This window comes from Mustela nivalis (assembly GCF_964662115.1).
Source record: "Mustela nivalis genome assembly, chromosome: X".
Taxonomy (NCBI): Eukaryota; Metazoa; Chordata; class Mammalia; order Carnivora; family Mustelidae; genus Mustela; species Mustela nivalis.
Window position 1 is genome coordinate 90629548 of NC_139040.1, and position 21248 is coordinate 90650795.

A 21248-nucleotide genomic window follows, 5' to 3' on the forward strand; every position below is an offset into this window, starting at 1 on the left:
GGAAGATGTGGTCCATATACACTATGGAGTATTATGCCTCCATCAGAAAGGACGAATACCCAACTTTTGTGTCAACATGGACAGGACTGAAAGAGATTATGCTAAGTGAAATAAGTCAAGCAGAGAGAGTCAATTATCATATGGTTTCATTTATTTGTGGAGCATAACAAATAGCATGGAGGACATGGGGAGTTAGAGAAGGAGAAGGGAGTTGGGGGAAATTGGAAGGGAAGGTGAACCATGAGAGCCTATGGACTCTGAAAAACAATCTGAGGGTTTTCGGGGGGTGGGAGATTGGGGTACCAGGTGGTGGGTATTATAGAGGGCACTGATTGCATGGAGCATTGGGTGTGGTGCAAAAATAATGAATACTGTTATGCTGAAAATAAATAAAAAATTAAAAACAAACAAACAAACAAACAAAAATTAACAATGGAATTACCATACAATCCAGTAATTCCATAATGGATATCTACCCAAAGAAAACAAAAAGGCTAATTTGAAAAGATATATGCATACCTATGTATATTCCAGCATCAATTACATTATATTAGCCAAGATATAAAAATAATTCAAGTATCCATGGATAGAGGAATGGATAAAGAAATTGTGATATATATATTCCAATATAGATATTATTGAATATTATATATTAATAAATACTATTCAGTCATGAAAAAAAATTGATAAACCCCCAGCCAGACTTATCCCAAAAATAAAGGACCCAGATGAATAAAATCATGAATGAAAGAGGAGAGTTCAAAAACAACACCACAGGGACGCCTGGGTGGCTCAGTTGGTTAAGCAGCTGCCTTCGGCTCAGGTCATGATCCCATTGTCCTGGGATCGAGTCCCACATCGGGCTCCTTGCTCAGCAGGGAGCCTGCTTCTCCCTCTGCCTCTGCCTGCTTGTGCTCACTTTCTCGCTCTCCCTCTCTCTGACAAATAAATAAATAAAATCTTAAAAAAAAAACACTTTATAAAAAAAACAACAACACAGAAATCTAATCAATCATAAGAGAATATTATGAGAAAATATGTGCCCACAAACCGAGCAATCTGGAAGAAATGGAGGAATTCCTACAAACATACACACTACCAAAACTGAAACAGGATGGAATAGAAAATTTGAGTAGATCCACAACCACCAATGAAATGGAATCAGGAATCAATAATCTCCAAACAAACAAATGTCCAGGGCCAGATGGCTTCCCAGGGGAATTCTACCAGACATTTGAAAAAGAGTGTATACCTAGTCTTCTCAAAATGTTCCAAAAAATGCAAAAGGAAGGAAAACTTCCAAACCCATTCCACTGGGCCAGCATTACTTTGATTCCAAAACCAAAGACCTCACTGAGAAAGAGAACTACAGGTCAATATCCCTGATGAACATGGATGTAAAAATTTTCAATAAGATACTAGTAAATTGAATCCAAAAGTAAATTAAAGGAATTATTCACCACAATCAGGAGATATTTATTCCTGGGCTGCACGGGTGGTTTAACATCTGCAAATCAATCAATGTTGATGCACCACATTAATAAAAGAAAGGATAAGAATCATATGATCCTCTTAATAGATGCAGGAAAACTATTTGACAAAACACAGCATCCATTCTTGATAAAAGCCCTCAGTAAAGTAGGGATAGATGGAACATATTTCAACATCATAAGTGCCTTATAGGAAAGACCTACAGTGAATATTATCCTCAATGGTGAGAAACTGAAAGCTTTTCCTCTACAGTTGGAACAAGACAAGGATGTTCACTCTCACCATTACTATTCAACATTGTACTGGAAGTCTTACCCTCAGTGATCAGACAACAAAAAGAAATAAAAGGCATCTGAATCAGCAGGGAAGAAGTCAAACTTTCACTATTTGCAGACATCCTACTCTGTATAGAAAACCTGAATAAATTCAGCAAAAGTTTAGAACTAACACATGAATTCAGCAAAGTTGCAAGACATAAAGTCAATATACAGAAATCTGTTGCATATCTATACACCAATAATGAAGTAGCGGAAAAAGAAACCAAGAATTTGATCCCATTTATAATTGCACCAAAAATAATAAGATACCTAGGAATAAACCTAATTGAAGAGGTAAAGATCTGTACTCTGAAAACTATAGAACACTTATGGAAGTAATTGAAGAGGACAAAAAGAAATGGAAAAAACATTCTATGCTCATGAATTAGAAGAACAGACATGGTTCAAATGTCCATACTACTCAAAGCAATCTACACATTTAATGCAATCCCTATCAAATACCAATAGCATTTTTCAGAGAGCTAGAACAAATCCTAAAATTTGTGCAGAACCACAAAAGACCCCAAAGAGCCAAAGCAGTCTTGAAAAAGAAAAGCAAATCTGGAGGCATCGTGATTCTGAACTCCAAGCTATATTACAAAGTTATAGTCATCAAGACAGTATGGAACTGGCCCAAAAACAGACACATGGATCAAGGGAACAGAATATAGAACCCAGAAATGAACGCACAACTATATGATCAACTAACCTTTGACAAATAAGGAAGGAATATCCAATGGAAAGCAGACAGTCTCTTCAATAAATAGTGTTGGGAAAACTAGACAGCAACGTGCAGAAAAATGAAACTGGATCGCTTACACCATACACAAAAATAAAATCAAAATGGATGAAAGACCTAAAAGTGAGACAGGAAACTGTCAAAATCCTAGAGGAAAACAGAGGCAGCAACCTCTTTGACCTTGGCCATAGCAACTTCTTGCTAGACATATTGCTGGAGGCATGGGAAACAAAAGCAAAAACGAACTATTAGGACTTCATCAAAATAAAAAGCTTCTGCACAGTGAAGGAAACAATCAACAGAACTAAAAGGCAGCCTACAGAATGGGAGAAGATATTTGCAAATGCCATAGTATCAAAAATGTATAAGGAATGTATTAAACTCAACCCCTAGAAAACAAATAATCCTGTTAAGAAATGGGCAGAAGACATGAATAGACATTTTTCCAAAGAAGACATATAGATGGCTAACAGACACGGAGAGATGCTCAATATCACTAATCATCATGGAAATACAAATCCATACCACGATGACCTCACACATCAGAATGGCTAAGATTAACAACATGAGAAACAACAGGTGTTGGTGAGGAAGCCAAGAAAGGGGAGCCATTTTGCCCTGTTAGTGGGAATACAAACTGAGGCAAACTACTCTGGAAAACAGTATGGAGGTTCCTCAAAAAGTTAAAAATAGAACTACACTATAACCCAGCAATTGCACTATTAGGTATTTACCCAAAAGATACAAAAGTACAGATTTGAAGGGGTACATGCACCCTTATGTTTATAGCGGCATTGTCAACAATAGCCAAACTATGGAAAGAGCCCGAGTGTCCATTGACTGATGTATGGATAAAGAAAAAGTGTTATATCTATCCAAAGGATTATTACTCAGCCATCAAAAAGAATGAAATCTTGCCATTTGCCATGATGTAGACAGATATATAGTGTGCTATGCTAAGCAAAATAAGTTATTCAGAGAAAGACAAATACTATGTGATTTCACTCATATGTGGAATTTGGGAAACAATACAAATGAACATGTGGGAAGGAAAAAGAAACAAGAGGGGGAGGCAAACCATAAGAGTCTCTTAAAGTTAGAGAACAAACTGAGGGTTGATGGAAGGAGGTGGATGGAAGATGTGTTGAATGGATGATGAGTATTACGAAGGACACTTGTTATGATGAGCAGTGGGTGTTATATGTAATTGTTGAATCACTAAATTCTACTCCTGAAACCAATATTACACTATATTTTAACTAACTATAATTTAGGTAAAAATTTGGAAAAAATAATGCAGAGCTTGTGCACAAAAAAGGAACCACCAGTAAAAGGAAGAGGCAAGCAGCTGAATGGGAGAAAATATTTGTAAATCACATATATGATAAAAGTAAATATCCAAAATATATAAAGAAGTCATATAACTCAATAGCAAAAAGCAAACAAACAATCCAATTAGAAAATGGGCAAAGACTATGACCCAGCAATTGCACTACTGGGTATTTACCCTAAAGATACAAACGTAGTGATCCAAAGGGGCACTTACACCCGAATGTTCATAGCAGCAATGTCCACAATAGCCAAACTATGGAAAGAACCTAGATGTTCATCAAGAGATGAATGGATCAAGAAGATGTGGTATATATACACAATGGAATACTATGCAGCCATCAAAAGAAATGAAATCTTGCCATTTGTGACAATGTGGATGGAGCTAGAGCGTATCATGCTTAGCGAAATAAGTCAAGCAGAGAAAGACAACTATCATATGACCTCCCTGATATGAGGAAGTGGTGATGCAACATGGGGGCTTAAGGGGGTAGGAGAAGAATAAATGAAACAAGAGGGGATTGGGAGGGAGACAAACCATAAGTGACTCTTAATCTCACAAAACAAACTGAGGGTTGCTGGGGGGAGGGGAGTTGGGAGAAGGGGGAGGGGTTATGGATATTGGGGAGGGTATGTGCTTTGGTGAGTGCTGTGAAGTGTGTAAACCTGGCGATTCACAGACCTGTACCCCTGGGGATAAAAATATATGTTTATAAAAAATAAAAAATTAAAAAAAAAAAGAAAATGGGCAAAGAATCTGAATAGACATTTTTCTAAGGAAGACATGCAGATGGTAAACAGGTATATGAAAAGTACTGAACATCTATGATCATCAGGGAAATGAAAATCAAAACCACAATAAGATATCACTTCACACCTGTTAGAATAGCTATTATCAAAAAGAGAAGAAATAAATGTTGATGAGGATATGAAGAAAAGGGAAACCTCATGCACTGTCAGTAGGAATGTAAATTGGTGCAACTACTATTGAAAACAGTGCAGACTTTCCTTTAAAAATTAAAAATAGAACTACTATTTGACCTAGCAATTCAATTTCTGTGTATTTATCTGAGAAAAATGAAAACACTAGTTCAAAATCATATAGGCACCTTCATGTTCACTGAAACAACCATTTACAATAGTCAAGATATGAAAACAACATTAAGTAGCAAGATATGGACACAACATAAGTGCTGTATGAATGAAGAAAATGTGGTAGATGTATATGCAATGGAATATTTTTCAGCCCTAAAAATGAAGGAAATCTTGCCATTTACAACAACATGGATGGACCTTAGGGCATTATGCTACATAATATGAGTCAGACAGAGAATGAGAAATACTATATGGTCTTACATATATATGAACTTTTTAAAAAATGAGCTCATGCATATGCAGAGGGGGGAAATGGGCAAAATAGGTGAAGGTGGTCAAAAGATACAAAATTCCGGGTGCCTGGGTGGCTCAGTGGGCTAAGCCACTGCCTTCAGCTCAGGTCATGATCTCAGGGTCTTGTGATTGAGTCCCGCATCGGGCTCTTTGCTCGGCAGGGAGCCTGCTTCCCTCTCTCTCTCTGCCTACCTCTCTGTCTACTTGTGATCTCTCTATATAAAATAAATAAATAAAATCTTTAAAAAAAAAGATACAAAATTCCAGTTATAAAATAAATAAGTCATCAGGATATCATGAACACCATAGTGACTATAGTTAATACGCTGTTTTGCCTATTTCTAAGTTGCTAAGAGTATAGACCTTAAAATTTCCCATCACAAGAAAAAACTGTAATTATGTATGGTGACAGATATTAACTACACTTACTGTGGTGATCATTTTGTAATATATATAAATATCAAATCATTATGTTGTACACCTGGAACTGATAAAATGTTATATGTCAATTATGTCTCAATTAAAAAAAAGAGAGAGAGAGAGACAACTCTGATTGTCTTCTGGCTCTCTTTTAATTGCTTTTGTGCAATCAAGCCAGGTTCATGTCCTCTAAGAACTGTGAAATTGTCTAGGAAATGGTACCTAAAAATATCAGAAATTTGGGAAATATGACCACTTGTGGGAAAGGCAGCAGAATCTCAGTTCTGCCACTTCCCAGCTGTTTGACCTTGAGCAAGATTCTTCACCTCTCCAACCTTTTGTATCCTCATTTCTAAAATGAACCTAATAATGTGTTCCCTACCATACAGAGTTGTTGTAAGGATTGAAGCGTAATAGCATATCAACAGGATTAGTATTCTTAAAATGCAAGTAAGTTCCTATTCTGTAGGCCCCTAAGATTGTGCCCTATGGCTACTATCTTCTTAATGCCTATGATAGGTATCTTCTGAAAGCCACCTTTGAAAGGAACAGAGTTCAGAGCCCACCTTCAGGATAGTGCATGCTGAAGTTGGGAAGGGTGTGTCCAGTTTGAGTCAGGGGAATGTGTATGGCACCAAATCTCAGAAAGGGAGATGTTAACACTGGGGACTCAAATCTTGGAACTGGAACTCAAGACTAATCAATTGTATCCTTTTCTCTCCCCTCCCTTTTTTTCTCTGTTCTTCTCTTGTCGTTTCAGGTGCATGATGACTGCCGGGGACGGTTTTCCAAGGAATGCTGGTTTGGAAGTCATCGAACATCAGTCATTCCTCCCACTGCCCTCAGCGACCCTAAAGGAGATGGTGAGTACCCAAATTTTAACCTCAGAATGTATTTCACTGGGGAAGGAGGAAAGGTGATAAGACTGGGGAAATTTTAAAATTAATTTTAATTAAATTATTATTTTCAACCAGTAAATGGAGAAGTAGAAATGTGTATATATGTAGAGACAGCTCATGTTTCTTTTTAGACCTTTGGGATAATGACTGTTGATGTTTATGGCATATATGTATGTGGGCATGTTCTCTGTAGGCTTTGTCTCAATTATTCCTGAATTATCAGACTTGATTTCAGTTTTTCATGATTTTCAGACACTAGATAATCCATAAAATAAGTTTGCTTGCATCCAGGTGGGCAAGGAAGAAATACTTAAAGGCCCAGGTCATATTATTTTTAGAATGGAAACTAACACCAAGGTTGACTCCAAATCTGAAACTAGCATGATTATTGCCCCAGCATGCTCTGTTGATGCTTTGTCAATTCCTAAACTCAAGTGATTTATTGAGAATTCTTTCCTAAGGTGCTGAAAGGCTACAAAGAGATCCAATATAAGAACATTTCCAGAGCTTATGGCTATTGTTGACCCAGGATATTGATATAGTATGACAATATATAGATTAAGGTAGCATATGGTAAGCACCAAAGGAGTTACACTTGGAGACACTTGGAGATCAGAAAATATTAGGACAGTCAACTAATTGCAAGATGCTGCATAGAAAGGAGGCAGAAATGAAATAAATGCAGCAAGAGTAAGCTTTCTATAGAGTCTTCTCTCAGAAGGTCTAGAGATGTTAGAACAGATAAAACAGGGGCAAAGCAGAGGGATGTTTTGTCCAGTTTGTGTTTGTCTTTATTATTAAATAATGATGAGACTTAGAAACAACATGATGTAAAGGAAAAAAAACAAAGGCCAAGCAACCATAAGTTTTAGTCACTTACTAGCTAGGTGACCTTGAGTAAGTCACTTACATACTCTGAGCTTCCCTTTCCACATCTAATTGGGAATGATAACTATGTATTGGGAGGATAAGTGATAATATGTAAAGGGCTTGAATATCAAGAAACATAGCCCCAAAGGACAACAAATTAAATCACTAGTCTTCTAGCCTAATGAAAACTGTAGACCCCCACAAGGATATTTCACTCTAGCCATCGCTGACAATACCTTTTTGAATATACCTCCCCTTCCCCACTTTTTCCTTAAAGGGACTCTCCTTTTTGCCATTTAATTGTTCATTTGCTTTTCATATTACTCATTATTAAGTAATGGGTACTGTGAAGATCAAAATCACATATCACAGCTAAAAAGAGCTGACCTATTTTACGAACACAAGAATTTAGAAGTCTAATTTATTTACCAACTGACACTACCGTTTCACAAAGCCAGCAGAGAGATACACTGCCCATTAATTTCGGTTTGTGTAGTTAGCTTCACTCTATATATGGTCAATTTCACTTACTAGAGCTAAAGTTCAAACCCTGCCTGGAGTGTTTTCACTTATATTTCACTAATATACTAATTTACCCATCTCTGACATGTGGGATGTCCACTTGTCTGGATGTGATTAGTGAACCAGCATTTCATTGACTTAAAAATTTTCCCCATATTGATGCTTGCTGCCCACTTTGTCATCAAAGAAGAGCTAGCATTGGCTGACAGCAAAGAAAAGAAAGAAGAGTTTGTAGTTTCTTCAGTCAGAGAACTGAAGGGGGCAAGGATTCTGTAGTTATTACAACGGAGTTTTATAACTAGACATAGCACATGTGCACATGTGTGCACCCACATATATACACACTGAGAGACACTCTAGTCTCTCCCAGTTCATTTTCCAACCCTAATACAGATACATCCAGATAGACATTGGTACAAAGAACCATTCACACAGTTTTCTTCAAGCAAGCATGTTCATATGTTCCCATAATGACATGCATAGACACAAAGCTGACTTCACTCAGAGGTGCGTGCATATATTATTCTCAGATCTACTCAAATATTTACCCACATAAGTCATCTACCAGACAGTTAACTATAGAGGTGTTGAAGTGGATGACTTGGTAAATAAGAGATGTTTGGCTGGATAGAAAAAAGAAGAGACTGGGGGGAAATGGGATTTGTAGAAGAGAAAAAGTAGCAAATTAGTCACCCAAACAAACTCAAGCTGCCATGAAAGTCAATCTAGTCCTGAAATCTGAGACTTTGCTCACACCAGTGGGGAACCTAGGGAAGATGTCTAAGCAGAATGAAGGATGCCCATCTCAGCATCCCACCAATCACCCCAAATAGGTATAAGAGGCTGCAAACTCTTCTTTATAATTAGCCCAAAAGTCTTTGTGCTTCTTGTCCTTATGGAAGTTCGGTTTTTGGGGGGTTTGTTTGTTTTTTTATTCTATATCTCTTCTTATTCTTTTGTTTTATTTTGTTCTTTAACAAGAATTTTTTCTTTTCTTTATTTCTAACTTTATTTTTTTACGTTGTGTTAGTCGCCATACAGTACATCATTAGTTTTTGATGTAGTATTCCACGATTCATTGTGTATTACACCCAGTGCTTCATGCATCACTTCTTATTCTTGTTATAGATCATCAACTAATGGCATTGCTACTTTCTTTTGCTTTCCACCAATGACATAATATCGCCTAGAAGTACCTGAGCTAAGCTATTCTTTTTGTGTAGTATCTCATCTAATGCCCTATGAGTTAGTTTCGAGCCTTTCTTTCAAGTCATCTACATTCTTGATCCAATTGAATCTCACTCTTGAGAGACTTTCTTTCAATAACAGTTGTACTCAGGTGCATTGTGAGGGTTAGATGAACTAACATTTGTTAAAGATAGTTTTAAAATACAGGAAGAAGATTGGTAAGCCATCCTTATGCTAATTTAACATCCTTCTGTGGTATGAACTGAACAAATTTGAGAGAAACTATACACCCCCTGTTTTGCGGCACTGTGCTTGTATTAATGCAGCTCAAAGAAGCATGAGATTTTTCTTGAAAAGCTCTTTCAGGGGGCGCCTGGGTGGCTCAGTGGGTTAAAACCTCTGCTTTCAGCTCGGGTCATGATCCCAGGGTCCTGGGATCGAGCCCCGCATCGGGCTATCTGCTCGGCAGGGAGCCTGCTTCCTCCTCTCTCTCTGCCTGCCTCTCTGCCTACTTGTGATCTCTGTCTGCCAAATAAATAAATAAAATCTTAAAAAAAAAATAAGAAAAGCTCTTTCAGGCTGCTGAGCCATCTGGAGTTTAAAGTCAACTTAAATCTTCTAAGCCCTTTTCACACTTGATGCTGCCAAACCAAGTTCGTATTGTCTTATTCCAGTATGATTTATGTCCTTGGTACTAAAAATCCTGGCTTCACATTTATCCCATTTTCATCTTGTTGACTTTGACCTATCCGCCCTTTGAGGTTATTTTACAATCTTTATTCTATTTTTTTTAATATTTTATTTATTTATTTGACAGAGAGAGAGACACAGCAAGAGAACACAAGCAGAGGGAGTGGGGAGGGAGAAGCAGGCTTCCCGCCAAACAGCCTGATATGGGGCTCGATCTGAGGACACTGGGATCATCACCTGGGCTGAAGGCAGACGCTTAATGACTGAGCCACCTAGGAACCCCATTCAATCCTTTTTCTGTCATCCAATAACTTTCCCTCCAGCTTTGAGTACTTCAGAGTTGAGAAGTCTTCTATGTTTTCATTTGAATTGTTGATTAAAACAGTAGAGGACACCCCCCTACAAATAACATCAGCCTATTCAAAAGCAACTTTGTGGGCACACTTACCTGGTTATGAATCTGCCTAATATTGCTACATTCCAGCCCACAATGCCACACAATTTTGTCACCTTCTGCACAAGATTCCCTTGACAAACTTGGCCTTCCTCGAATTCAGATGCTCTGGGGAAATGCTAGATGTTGCTGTCCCTGTCTTCTCCTAGGGATAGCTTTCTGCCAGCACTTCTTCCTCTTGTCTTCCCATCTGTGACCAAATTAGGTTTGACACTGAAGTTTAAGTTGGCTTAATTACAGAATTTTCTTTTTATCTCAGTTTCCCACCCCCATCCTGGATCATTTTATTAATCATTGCAACATGATGCTATTATACATATGTAGAAATGAACACCCAGAGAAGTTAAGATGTTTGCTGTAGGTTAGTGAATAAATCTGGAGGGCAACCAGCTGTGGCACACAGCTGCATTCTGTTGTAGAAGTACACTGCAGAAGACTGCCCATGCTCCAAGCTGCCAAATGGATCTACAAATGATTTCAGCTACAACTTCATGGCTATGTAATTTATATATAATATTAACATAATTATTTTTCTTATTTCTTAATTTAATTCTTGATTAGTTAATATAGTCACATGGTTCAAACTTTTTAAAATAAAAACACATATGCACATGTTTAGTAAAAACTTACTATCCTTTCTCTCAATCTTCTCAGTCTCCCATAGCCCCATCCAATCCCCACTCACAAAAAGTTGATTGCTGCCATTAGTTTATTGAATAGCTTCTAGTATTTCTTCCTGTATATACTACTAAATATAAACATATATTTTTATCCCTTCCCTTTTTAATACTATACGTATTCCTCTGAACCTTGCTTCTCTTTTTCCTTCACAGCATATTTTGGAGATCTTTTTGATCAACAGAAGATTGCTTCCTCATTCCTTTTTACAGCTACAAGATACTCTATTATATGAATATATACCATAATTTATTTGAGCAGTCCTCTAATTTCAAAGTTTTCGGTCTCTTGCTATTACAACAATGTTGCAATGAACAATCTCATGCAGGTCATTTTACATATAAATCTATAGGAAAAATTCCTAGAAGTGTAATTACTGGGTCATAATGCATAAGCATTTATAATTTTCATAGATGCTATCAGATTGCCCCCCATAGGGCTTGTGTCACTTTGCACATCCACCCTCAGTAAGAGTTCATATTTTCTGTCTTCCTCAATCAAGTGTATCATCTATTTTTTTTTTTTTTGGCCAGTTTTCTGGGTAAGAAAAAAATGGTACTATGGCCTGGTTTTAATCAGTATATTTCTCATTTATAAATGAGTTTGGTCATCTTTTCACCTTTAAGAAACAATTTATATTTCTTTTTCTTATCAATGTAGCACCTATCTCATTTTCATCTCAACACTGGGAAACAAGTTAGTTTTTCAAACGGCCCACTATGCAGATAAGGAAACAGAGGTCCAAACAGCTCACAGTAGTTGGTCTCAGTGCCACTGCTGCCTCCCCTCTAGAAAGGGACTAACACATCTGTTAAAAATCACTGGGCAGGGATGCCTGGGTGGCTCAGTGGATTAAGCCGCTGCCTTCCGCTCAGGTCATGATCCCAGTGTCCTGGGATCGAGCCCCGCATCGGGCTCTCTGCTCAGCAGGGAGCCTGCTTCCCCCTCTGTCTCTGCCTGCCTCTCTGCCTACTTGTGATCTCTCTCTCTGTCAAATAAAATAAAAATAAAATCTTTAAAAAAAAAATCACTGGGCATAGATAGGTCTATTCCAGGACCTCTGGCAGGGGGAGTCCTTGCTTCTAAGCATAGCTCACAGTTTCTCTAGATGTTGGCAGCAACCTGTTTCCATAAATCTTTTCACTGGAGTACATACCCAAAGTCACATGATCCTCTGGAGGTTGTTAGCAGAAGGTTGCTGAATAAGGAAAGGAAGCTCAGAGCAGAATCAGCTTCTCAAACAAAGAAGAGGTAAGCTTGAGGCCAGGCCATGAGTTGATCCCTGCATTGCTGGTTGGATGAGGAGCAAGCACATAAAACGTTACTACTTTTTTTAGGAGCGCGTAAGGTGGCTCAGTTGGTTAAGTGTCTAAATCTTGATTTTGGCTCAGGTCATGATCTCCATATTGTGAAGTAAGTCTCCATCCTGGGCACGGAGACTACTTAAGATTCTCTCTCTCCCTCTCCCTCTGTTCTTTCCTCATACACACTACCCCACCCATGTGTGTGCACATGCCCTCTCTCCTTAAGAAAAAAATAAGGGGCGCCTGGGTGGTTCAGTCATTAAGCATCTGCTTTTGGCTCAGGTCATGATCCCGGGATCCTGGGATCAAGGCCCGCACTGGGCTCCCTGCTCAGTGGGAAGACTGCTTCTCCCTCTTCCACACCCCCTGCTTGTGTTCCCTCTCTCACCATGTCTCTCTCCATGCCCAATAAATAAACAAAATCTTTTTTAAAAAAAGAAAAGAAAAAAATAAGTAAAATAAAAATTAAAAGGTATGGCCTTTTTTGATGATTTTCTTCATATATCTTATGACCTGACCCCTAATGTTTTGTACTATACTAAACAGTCTCACCCTGATTTTTTTAACTGCTTCCTCACATCTCATTGTCATTTTGTGTGGTTCTGCCATCTCTCTGACCTCATTTCTGCCAGTCTGCCCCTCACTCACTCCACAATAGTCATGCCATTCTGTTCAGTGGCCCTCAGATACCCCAGACATTCTCCCTTCTCTGGGTCCTACCACTTATTCTTTCTTCTGCTCCCAAAACTCTCCCCCCCATATATGCATTGCTCACTTTTTTACTTCATTCAAGTCTCATCTCAAATGTCACCTCCCTAGAGAAGCTGTCCCTGACCATCCCATCTAAAATAACAACCCCTTTAGTCTCTATCCTGTTTCCCTTACTTCTTTTTCTTCATATCATGTTCTTTTCTATATTACTTTGTTTTGTTGTGCTTTCCACCATTAGAATATAAGTTCCACAAGAGCAGAAACTATTTCTATCTTGCCCACCACTGTATTCTCAGAACATAAGAAGGACAAGCACAGAGAATGCCCTCAATACATGTTTGTTGAATGAATGAATTAATGTCTTAACTAACATTGCATCAACATACTACCTTTTGTAAAACAAATATTGAAAAGGGTACTACCTTCAGGTAATGTGTTCAGGGAGAGTAACTATTTCCAAGATACGCTACTGAAGGAACATGGCAGACTCCCCTTGTAGCTGTGAGTACTAACAAGCCCTGAAAATTTGGTGCCTGACTGGCTAACTGGCTAAGGATGCCTTCAAGTTCTACTGGCCAGTGAGTAGGAATTGGCCCATAGAGGAAGACTGCTTTAAGTTTTTCCAGGCAAAACAGCCATGAAATCTGCTCATGACTGCAGTATTCCTCCAGGCTCACTTTCACCCCAATTACAACAAATGGGACATCCTACACAATTCAGGAGTGAGCCATATAACGTTTGCCCTTTGCATTTATTTTTGCTGGGGTATCCCTGGCAAGCCAAAGCTCAGAGTTTAGGGGCTCACGATTTGTCTCATCTCCTAGGGGGCCATTGCTCACTGCCTGTCTCCCTGCCAACAGGCTCAAAGGCTCAGCATGAGCTGGCAGGCACTGACAATTTAGGCTGCTATAACTTCACTTTCCTATAGGGAACTTCAGAGTTAGGAATTATTAAAAGACTCTCTCTTGTTCAGACAATTTCCCTATAGTCTTTTTTCCCCTGAAAGTTGGTGTGATAACTGGGATTGCCCTGCCAGAGCCTTGGAGGGGTGATTAAATTTCCCTTCTTCCTCCCACACTGATATGTTCTCTGTCATTAACTGCTGTCTAAAAGACAGCCTTTCCCCCCTCCTCTCTCCTTACCTGATATCCTCTCACTGTGAGAACTGAACTATCCCAGGCAAAGAGAGAACTAATTGGTATTCTGATCCTCCTCTCCAGCTTTCAATCCTCTCCTTCTTCAGTTCCCCATGGTGTTTTATTAATCCCTCATTGTGGCACCAATTTCCTTAATCTTTGTGTTCCAACATACTACTGTGTATAAGTCTGTTTCCCCAGCTGGAGGACAGGAGCTATACCCCTAGAAGTATCTAGCATGATGATTGGCATGTAGTAATTGCTCAGCAAATGTTGTTTGCCTGGCAACAGCTTGGGCAGACATTAAATGAGAGCCCCTTTGGGTTGTGCTCTGAATTCTCCTCTGCTTCTCAGTCTCAGCAGACTAGAGCATAAGGAAACTCTGAGAGTTTTTGGATATGTCTTTTTGCCTTGCTTGTGGTGATTGTGTCATGGATGTTTGTATATATCTAAACCCATTAAATTGTATATATTAAATATGTGCCATTCTTTGTTTATCAATTATACCTCAATAAAGCTGTTTTTAAAAAGTCTTTGCAAAATGTGATGTCAAGTCATCTCTTACTTCCATCTCAATGGCCCTTTTCTTTCTTCTCCTTTTCTTTTTGTTGTGTGCATGTATCAGGCCAATTAGTAGTGTCTTCAGACTTCTGGAACCTCAATTGGTCATCAGCCTGTTCATGTCCCCTTCTCATCTTCATCAACTCCAAAAGCGGCGATCACCAAGGGATCGTCTTCCTCCGAAAATTCAAACAGTACCTTAACCCGTCTCAAGTTTTTGACCTGTCAAAGGGTGGACCTGAAGCCGGGTAAGCATGAGCTAAAGGATACAGTTGAGTATATAGAAGGGACTCTTCGAACTATACATTTTAGAGTAAGGGTTTCTGGAATCAGTTCTAGTACCTGGGCACAATCAAGTCAGGATGCAGACACATAACTTCAGAGAATTTGGGGTTGGCTAGTTGGAGGATTTTTAGCCCTCTCCCAGAAATCCCTTCAAGCTCATGTTCTGCTCTCAGATTCATTCCACCTTTCCTGGTTGGAAGAAGTCTAACTCTGTCTCCTGGCCTCAGGGGAAGAGGCATATGGGTATTGCTGTTCACCTTTCCTGTCCCTCATTCTTTCCTGCGACCAAACAGATATATCTCCACTATAGACCTGTTTTACTTATGGACCATCTGGCTGTTTCAGCTCTGGTTTCTGTGAAGCCACTGGCCACTGTACAAGGCTTCTTGGGCCTCAGCAAGTGGGTTTGGCTAGGTTACGAGTAGCTTCTAGAGCAAGGGTAGGCATAGAAGAGGGTGGGCTGAAGCAAGGCCTCAGCTCTAGGACTATCTATGGGAGCATTGCCTGTAATGTTAGGTACACAGAGAGATAGGAGCTAAGTAAAAGAAGGTGGGTAGCCTGTTAGCAGGATGCAGAAGCAGTAGTCCTTAGCTCCCAGCACAGTATAGAAAAGAGTTGTAAAACCTAGTAGTTCATGAAATGACTCCTGTTCCCCTCTTTCTTTCAGGCTATGCATGTTCAAGAATTTTTCTCGCTTTCGCATTGTGGTTTGTGGTGGAGATGGCAGCGTGAGCTGGGTCTTATCTCTGATTGATGCCTTTGAATTACATGAAAAGGTGAGTTCTTGCTGACTCAGTTCAATCATTGCTAGAGAGACTGTGGGTATGGACCTGCTCATCCCAAAATGTCCTTAGTCTTCACTCTCCTTATCTATACAGCACATGTTTTCCACTGGTTTCATAGTCAACCTGACAGGGAGATTCTCACTCTAAGGTTTCCCACCTAAACCATTTTCTGTGGGAAGGAGAAATGAGGGAGTTAGCAGAAAGAATGAGCAGTGCTTTATGCCCCAGGCCCCAAAGTAAATATTTGAAGGAAAGGAGAGCAAGCAAAAAAGAAGTGGCTTCAGGCCACATTCAGACTCCAATTTCCTACCCATCTTGAGGCCACCAGTTTCCTTCCTGAGTCTCAAAAGTAGCAGAAACTTTCCTCTCACTTTCCTCCCTCTCCCTAGATAGCTCCCTGTTCTTCTGACTTTAGTAGCTTTGTCTCCTGAGGCATGTTATCGTTTTGGCCAAGGCTTGATGGAAATTTGTGGCTATATTTCTCTTTCATAAGCATGGCTATAAATATTGTCATATTCTAACTTTTCCCTGCACTGAGTACGTTCTGCATTGCCAAAAGTGATGACAAACTTTTCAGGAAAATGTTCACTTAGCATCAATATCTTCCCATTACACTTCCTAAAATCAGAAGTCTCTTATTGCCACTGGTTTTTAGACCACTATCTTTCCCAAGGAGCACCTTCTGGGTTCTTTTATGGGTGGATCTTGGTAGAATTGACTGAAAATGGTTCCTTGTTTTGTTCTTGCAGTGTCAGTTGGCAGTCATCCCACTTGGAACTGGAAATGATCTGGCCCGTGTCCTAGGCTGGGGTGCATTCTGGAACAAAAACAAGTCACCTATTACCATACTCAACAGAGTGGAGCAGGCTAGTGTGAGGATTCTAGACAGGTGAGTGGCTGAATGATTACGTCATTGTGCCTGTTCCAGTCCCATATCAATTACTCTCATTTACATCATCTCAATCATGAATATTCTAACCTCCCTCACAGAGCCTCATTCCTTTCTGGCTTCAGTGCAGGGCAGTTTTGGGTAGCCTTGTCTATTAGGAAGTCAGGATCTACCATGTTTCTTTTAGACATCACTAAAGCCCCTGTTCAAACTTAAAAGATCCTAAATCAGGAGCCCCACAGGTAAATTTTAAGAGTTCTGTAAACCTCCTTCAAATTGCATAGCTAATTATCTATGTAAGCATATTTTTTCCCCCTTGGGAATGTTTCTATCTTTCTATTCTATTCCAGAATAGTATAGAAACCATTCTATAGCTTCATAAGTTTTTCAAAGAAACTCAAAAAACTTAGGGTTCAGAAATAATTGGCTTAGATTGTCTCTGCTTTAGAGAAGAATGAGTATTGCCATCCTATCTCCTGAAAAGAGATAGGGTCAATGCTGGGTCATAGTATTTAATTTATGGCTGCCCATTAGGATATTCTGGGAAGTTTTTTCAAGGTACCAAGCTGAAGCCACCACAAAGACTCTTATTCAGTATGTCTTGGGCCCTGGCATATTTATGTTACAAAGGCACCTGAAGTGATCTTGATAGTTACCTCTCTGGTTGAGAAGCACTGTCCTCTGACCCTATGATGAAATTCTTTCCATCACACTGGTTTTAAGAAGTACTGAGTCAGAGGCCCCACTTGTAGTATATTTGAGATCAGATGACCTGAGATAGTGTGGGCATCTCTACAACTCATCTTCCTTCACTACATAAACATTTTGACCTTTCTCTTGCTATGTGAAGCATTGATGACAGCCTGTGACAAAACAGAGCCCTAAATATCTGTCTGTCCTTGACCTTCATTTCAGATGGAGTGTGATGATCCGTGAGACTCCCAGACAAACCCCATTGCTAAGAGGACAGGTTGAAATGGATGTACCCCGATTTGAGGTAACTACTGCCCAGCTGTAATTCAAGCCAACAGCTTTATTACATAGTGAAATAAAAGGCAAAACCCAGAGAGAAGCTTTTGTATTGTCCATGGTCTCAATGAGCATAAGATCATTGAAGACCAGAGACATGTCAATAAGCAGCTTTTACTAGGAACAGTGTTAGACACTGGGGATATAATTAACTCAGCCATTTACTTATTCATTAATTCAAGTTATATATGAAAATACTTCTGGATTACCTACTATGTGTGAGATACTGTTCTAGGAGCTGTTCTTATGTACTAGTAGGTAAAAAAGAATGACACAGTTCATGCTGTCATGGAGTTCATAGTAATAGAAACAATAGTTTTACTAAAGTAGTATGAGTGTTAGTATATAAGTAAGTAGAAAGTGGTGTGAACACCCAGCAGGTGTACCAAGCCCAATCTGGGGGAAATCAAGGAAAGATTCTCAGAAACACCATTTCAGAAAAGATTGAAGGAACAGAGGGAGTTAATCAGGATATTAAGAAAGAGGAGGCCTGTTCCAGACAGATTGAATAGTGTATGTTGTTCCAAAGGCAAGACAGAGCATAGAATATTCACAAAACAGAATGGAATATTCACATACATTTATTAATGGCTAAAGCATTGGGGTCAGGGAGGAGAAATGCAGAGAGAATGACTAAAGATGAGGCTGGAAAAGAAATCAGGGCCCAGGCCAGGAAGAACCCAGTAACCCATGGTAGGAAATTTGGGCTTTTGCCCTAAAGAGAATTATAGAATTTTTTCCTTATATTATTAGGAGAATTTTCAAACATACCAGCTTCTTGAACTCAATAGTAGAATTAATTAGGACTCTAGCCTACAGGATGTAACTCTCAAAGACATAAAAAAGCTTATTTCAATCTAAATTACATTTTTAAGATTTTATTTGTTTATTTGACAGTGAGAGACACAGCAAGAGAGGGAAAACAAGCAGGAGGAGTGGGAGAGGGAGAAGCAGTCTTCCCGCCTAGCAGGGCGCCAGGTTCGGGGCCTGATTCCAGAACCCTGGGATCATGACCTAAGCCAAAAGCAGATGTTTAACAACTGAGCCACCCAGGTGCCCCTATAAATGACATTTTATTGGCCATCTGCTATAAGTATATCCTAGTACATATTATTAGGTATTATATTAAAGTTTGAGATATATAGTACGAATAAGTATTCAAACCTACATATATAAAATGCTAGAGTCTACCATTAAATTTCACTATACTTGCTTTATCACATATGTGTCCATATATCCTTTCTGTTATCTAATAGATAGTATTCTGCTATCTACTAGAAGGGTTTGAAGTAGAATTGCATGGTACATGGAAAAACAATTGAAGGAATAAAGACTAGAGGCAAGGAGAAAAGAGAGGAGATGCTGCAATTATCTAGGCAAAAGATTATGGTGATTTGAACTGGTGAAGTGGTAACAGGGATAAGAAGAAGTGGGCATGTTTAAGACATATAGGAGTAATAGAATCACCAGGACTTGGTAGATATTTGAATGAAAGAGATGATGGGAGAGGGAAGAGTAGCAGCTGTAGTTAAGAATACAGACTCGGGGCTCCTGGCTAGTTCAGTTGGTAGAGCATGTGACTCTCAATCTCAGGTCCATGAGTTCAAATTCCACACTGGGCATGAAGCCTTGGGGGGGGGGAGAGGAAGAACACCGACTCAAGAGCCAGACTACCTGGAATCAAATCCTGGTTATGTCACTTATCAGCGTACCCCTTTCCTGTGCCTCAGTTTGCTGTTCTGTGAAATGGGGTTATTACAAGGATTACATAAGAAAATATTTATATATAGCTTAGAACAGAGACTGGTACATTGTAAGTACTATATAAGTGAATGTTATTGTTATTACTAATATTATTATAATAAGAGGTAACACTTTGGCATTGGAAAGATGTGGGTTCAAATCCCAGATCTATTATTTACTAGCTATGCAATATGAGCTTGTTTGTTCATTTGAAATATGGAACAAAAATTTACCTCCATGAGTTTTTGAGAATTATTTAAGTGACAGCAAACAATATACATCTCTTATTTTTAGAATGACCACAGATCTAAGATTATCTATGGGGTTCTTCACAAAGAATTATTTGATTGTGATTATTTTCAGTGAGGCAGTTGAGTTGTTGGTAAAGAGTAAGAAATAATGAGGAGATAAAGCTGGGCAGCAGACTGTCTCAGTCCTGAGATTCAAGAGCTGAACACTCATTTCTCCCTAGGCTGCTGCCATCCAACATCTAGAATCCGCAACCACTGAGTTGAACAAAATCCTGAAGGCCAAGTACCCCACAGAGATGATCATCGCAACAAGGTCAGTCTTCCTTTGGCTTTCAAACTGGGGTGTTTTTATTGCCTTCATGAGCTGTTCCTCAGTCAGAGAAGGAGCTCATTTTGATAGGTTGGGGTACTGAGGTCAAGGAAAGTTATCAAATTTCTCCCAACTCCAACCACCTGAATGAAAAAATAGATGAGATTGAGGTAAGGGCTCCTGCCAGTCCAAAAAGACAGAATTACAAGCCAGAGAAACAAAGAGAAACAACATTCCACACTATTCAAGGGCATAACATAACTCCCTATAGTAGGAACCCCTTGCTTTCCATCTGACACTGGGAAAGGTCTCTATAGAATTGATGACAGCTGCTTTCTTGTATCCCAAACAACACATTCTGCCCTTCCAAATATGTGGGTCATTCATTTCTCCTGGGACACTTTGGATGGTTCCTGATGAGTCTGCCATATTCTCCTTTGATAAATACTCCCCCCAGGGACAGTCCTCCCAAAGTCATTATGTTTGTACTAAATTATATGGGCCCTTGAACCATAGCCGATTTGACCCAGGTAAGAACCTGACCTAAGGTGGATCAACTGAATTTTCTTTTCTGGAAATTCTGAATTTAGGGCTAAGAAAATCTAATTAAACTCTCTTAGGTATTCATGTATTTGACCATATACACATGAAAAAATAGAAAAACAAAGGAAGAGGGGAGAGGAAGGAAAGGGAGAGATTACAGATCAGGAAAGAGAAACAGGAAAGAGAAAGTGGAAGATGGACTTTATAAGACAGAAGGGCTCTGGACATCATGATCCATATCACATTGTCCCATATGTCTTATCTTTGCAGATTCCTGTGTTCAGCAGTGGAAGATTTTGTGGTGGATATTGTAAAGGCTTGGAGTCAGATAAAACAGAACAATACAGCTATAGAATCTGTGATTTTGAAAGTAAGTTTCCATTCCTTTTATCTTCCATGCTTTGTGGAGCCAGGGCCTCCTTTTTATCTTTTATTTTTTAATTTATTATTGTTATTCCATTAAAATTAACATACACTATTATATTAGTTTCAGGTGTGCTATATAGTGATTCAACTATTCTGTACATTACTCAGTGCTCATCATGATAAATGTATTCTTAATCCTGTTGACACCTATTTCATATATCCCCCAACAACCTCCCTTCTGGTAACCATCAGTTTGTTCTCTACACTTGGGAGTCTGTTTTTTGGTTTATTTTTTCTTTCTTCTTTTGTTTTGTTTCTTAAATTCCAAATAAGAGTGTAATCACTTGGT

The 21248-nt window shown here is 39.0% G+C and overlaps 1 protein-coding gene across 1 annotated transcript in view; it reads left to right on the forward strand.

Annotated features, from left to right (window-relative positions):
• Window positions 1-21248, forward strand: part of DGKK (diacylglycerol kinase kappa) — a gene marked incomplete at its 5' end in the record, with an annotated part of 190945 nt that overhangs the window by 122428 nt on the left and 47269 nt on the right. Inside the window, 7 exons of the mRNA XM_082716525.1 lie at window positions 6446-6548; window positions 14763-14946; window positions 15651-15759; window positions 16518-16657; window positions 17573-17654; window positions 19902-19993; window positions 20804-20903. Of these exons, the coding sequence (XP_082572651.1) occupies window positions 6446-6548; window positions 14763-14946; window positions 15651-15759; window positions 16518-16657; window positions 17573-17654; window positions 19902-19993; window positions 20804-20903 (810 nt within the window). The remainder of the gene's footprint in view (window positions 1-6445; window positions 6549-14762; window positions 14947-15650; window positions 15760-16517; window positions 16658-17572; window positions 17655-19901; window positions 19994-20803; window positions 20904-21248) is intronic.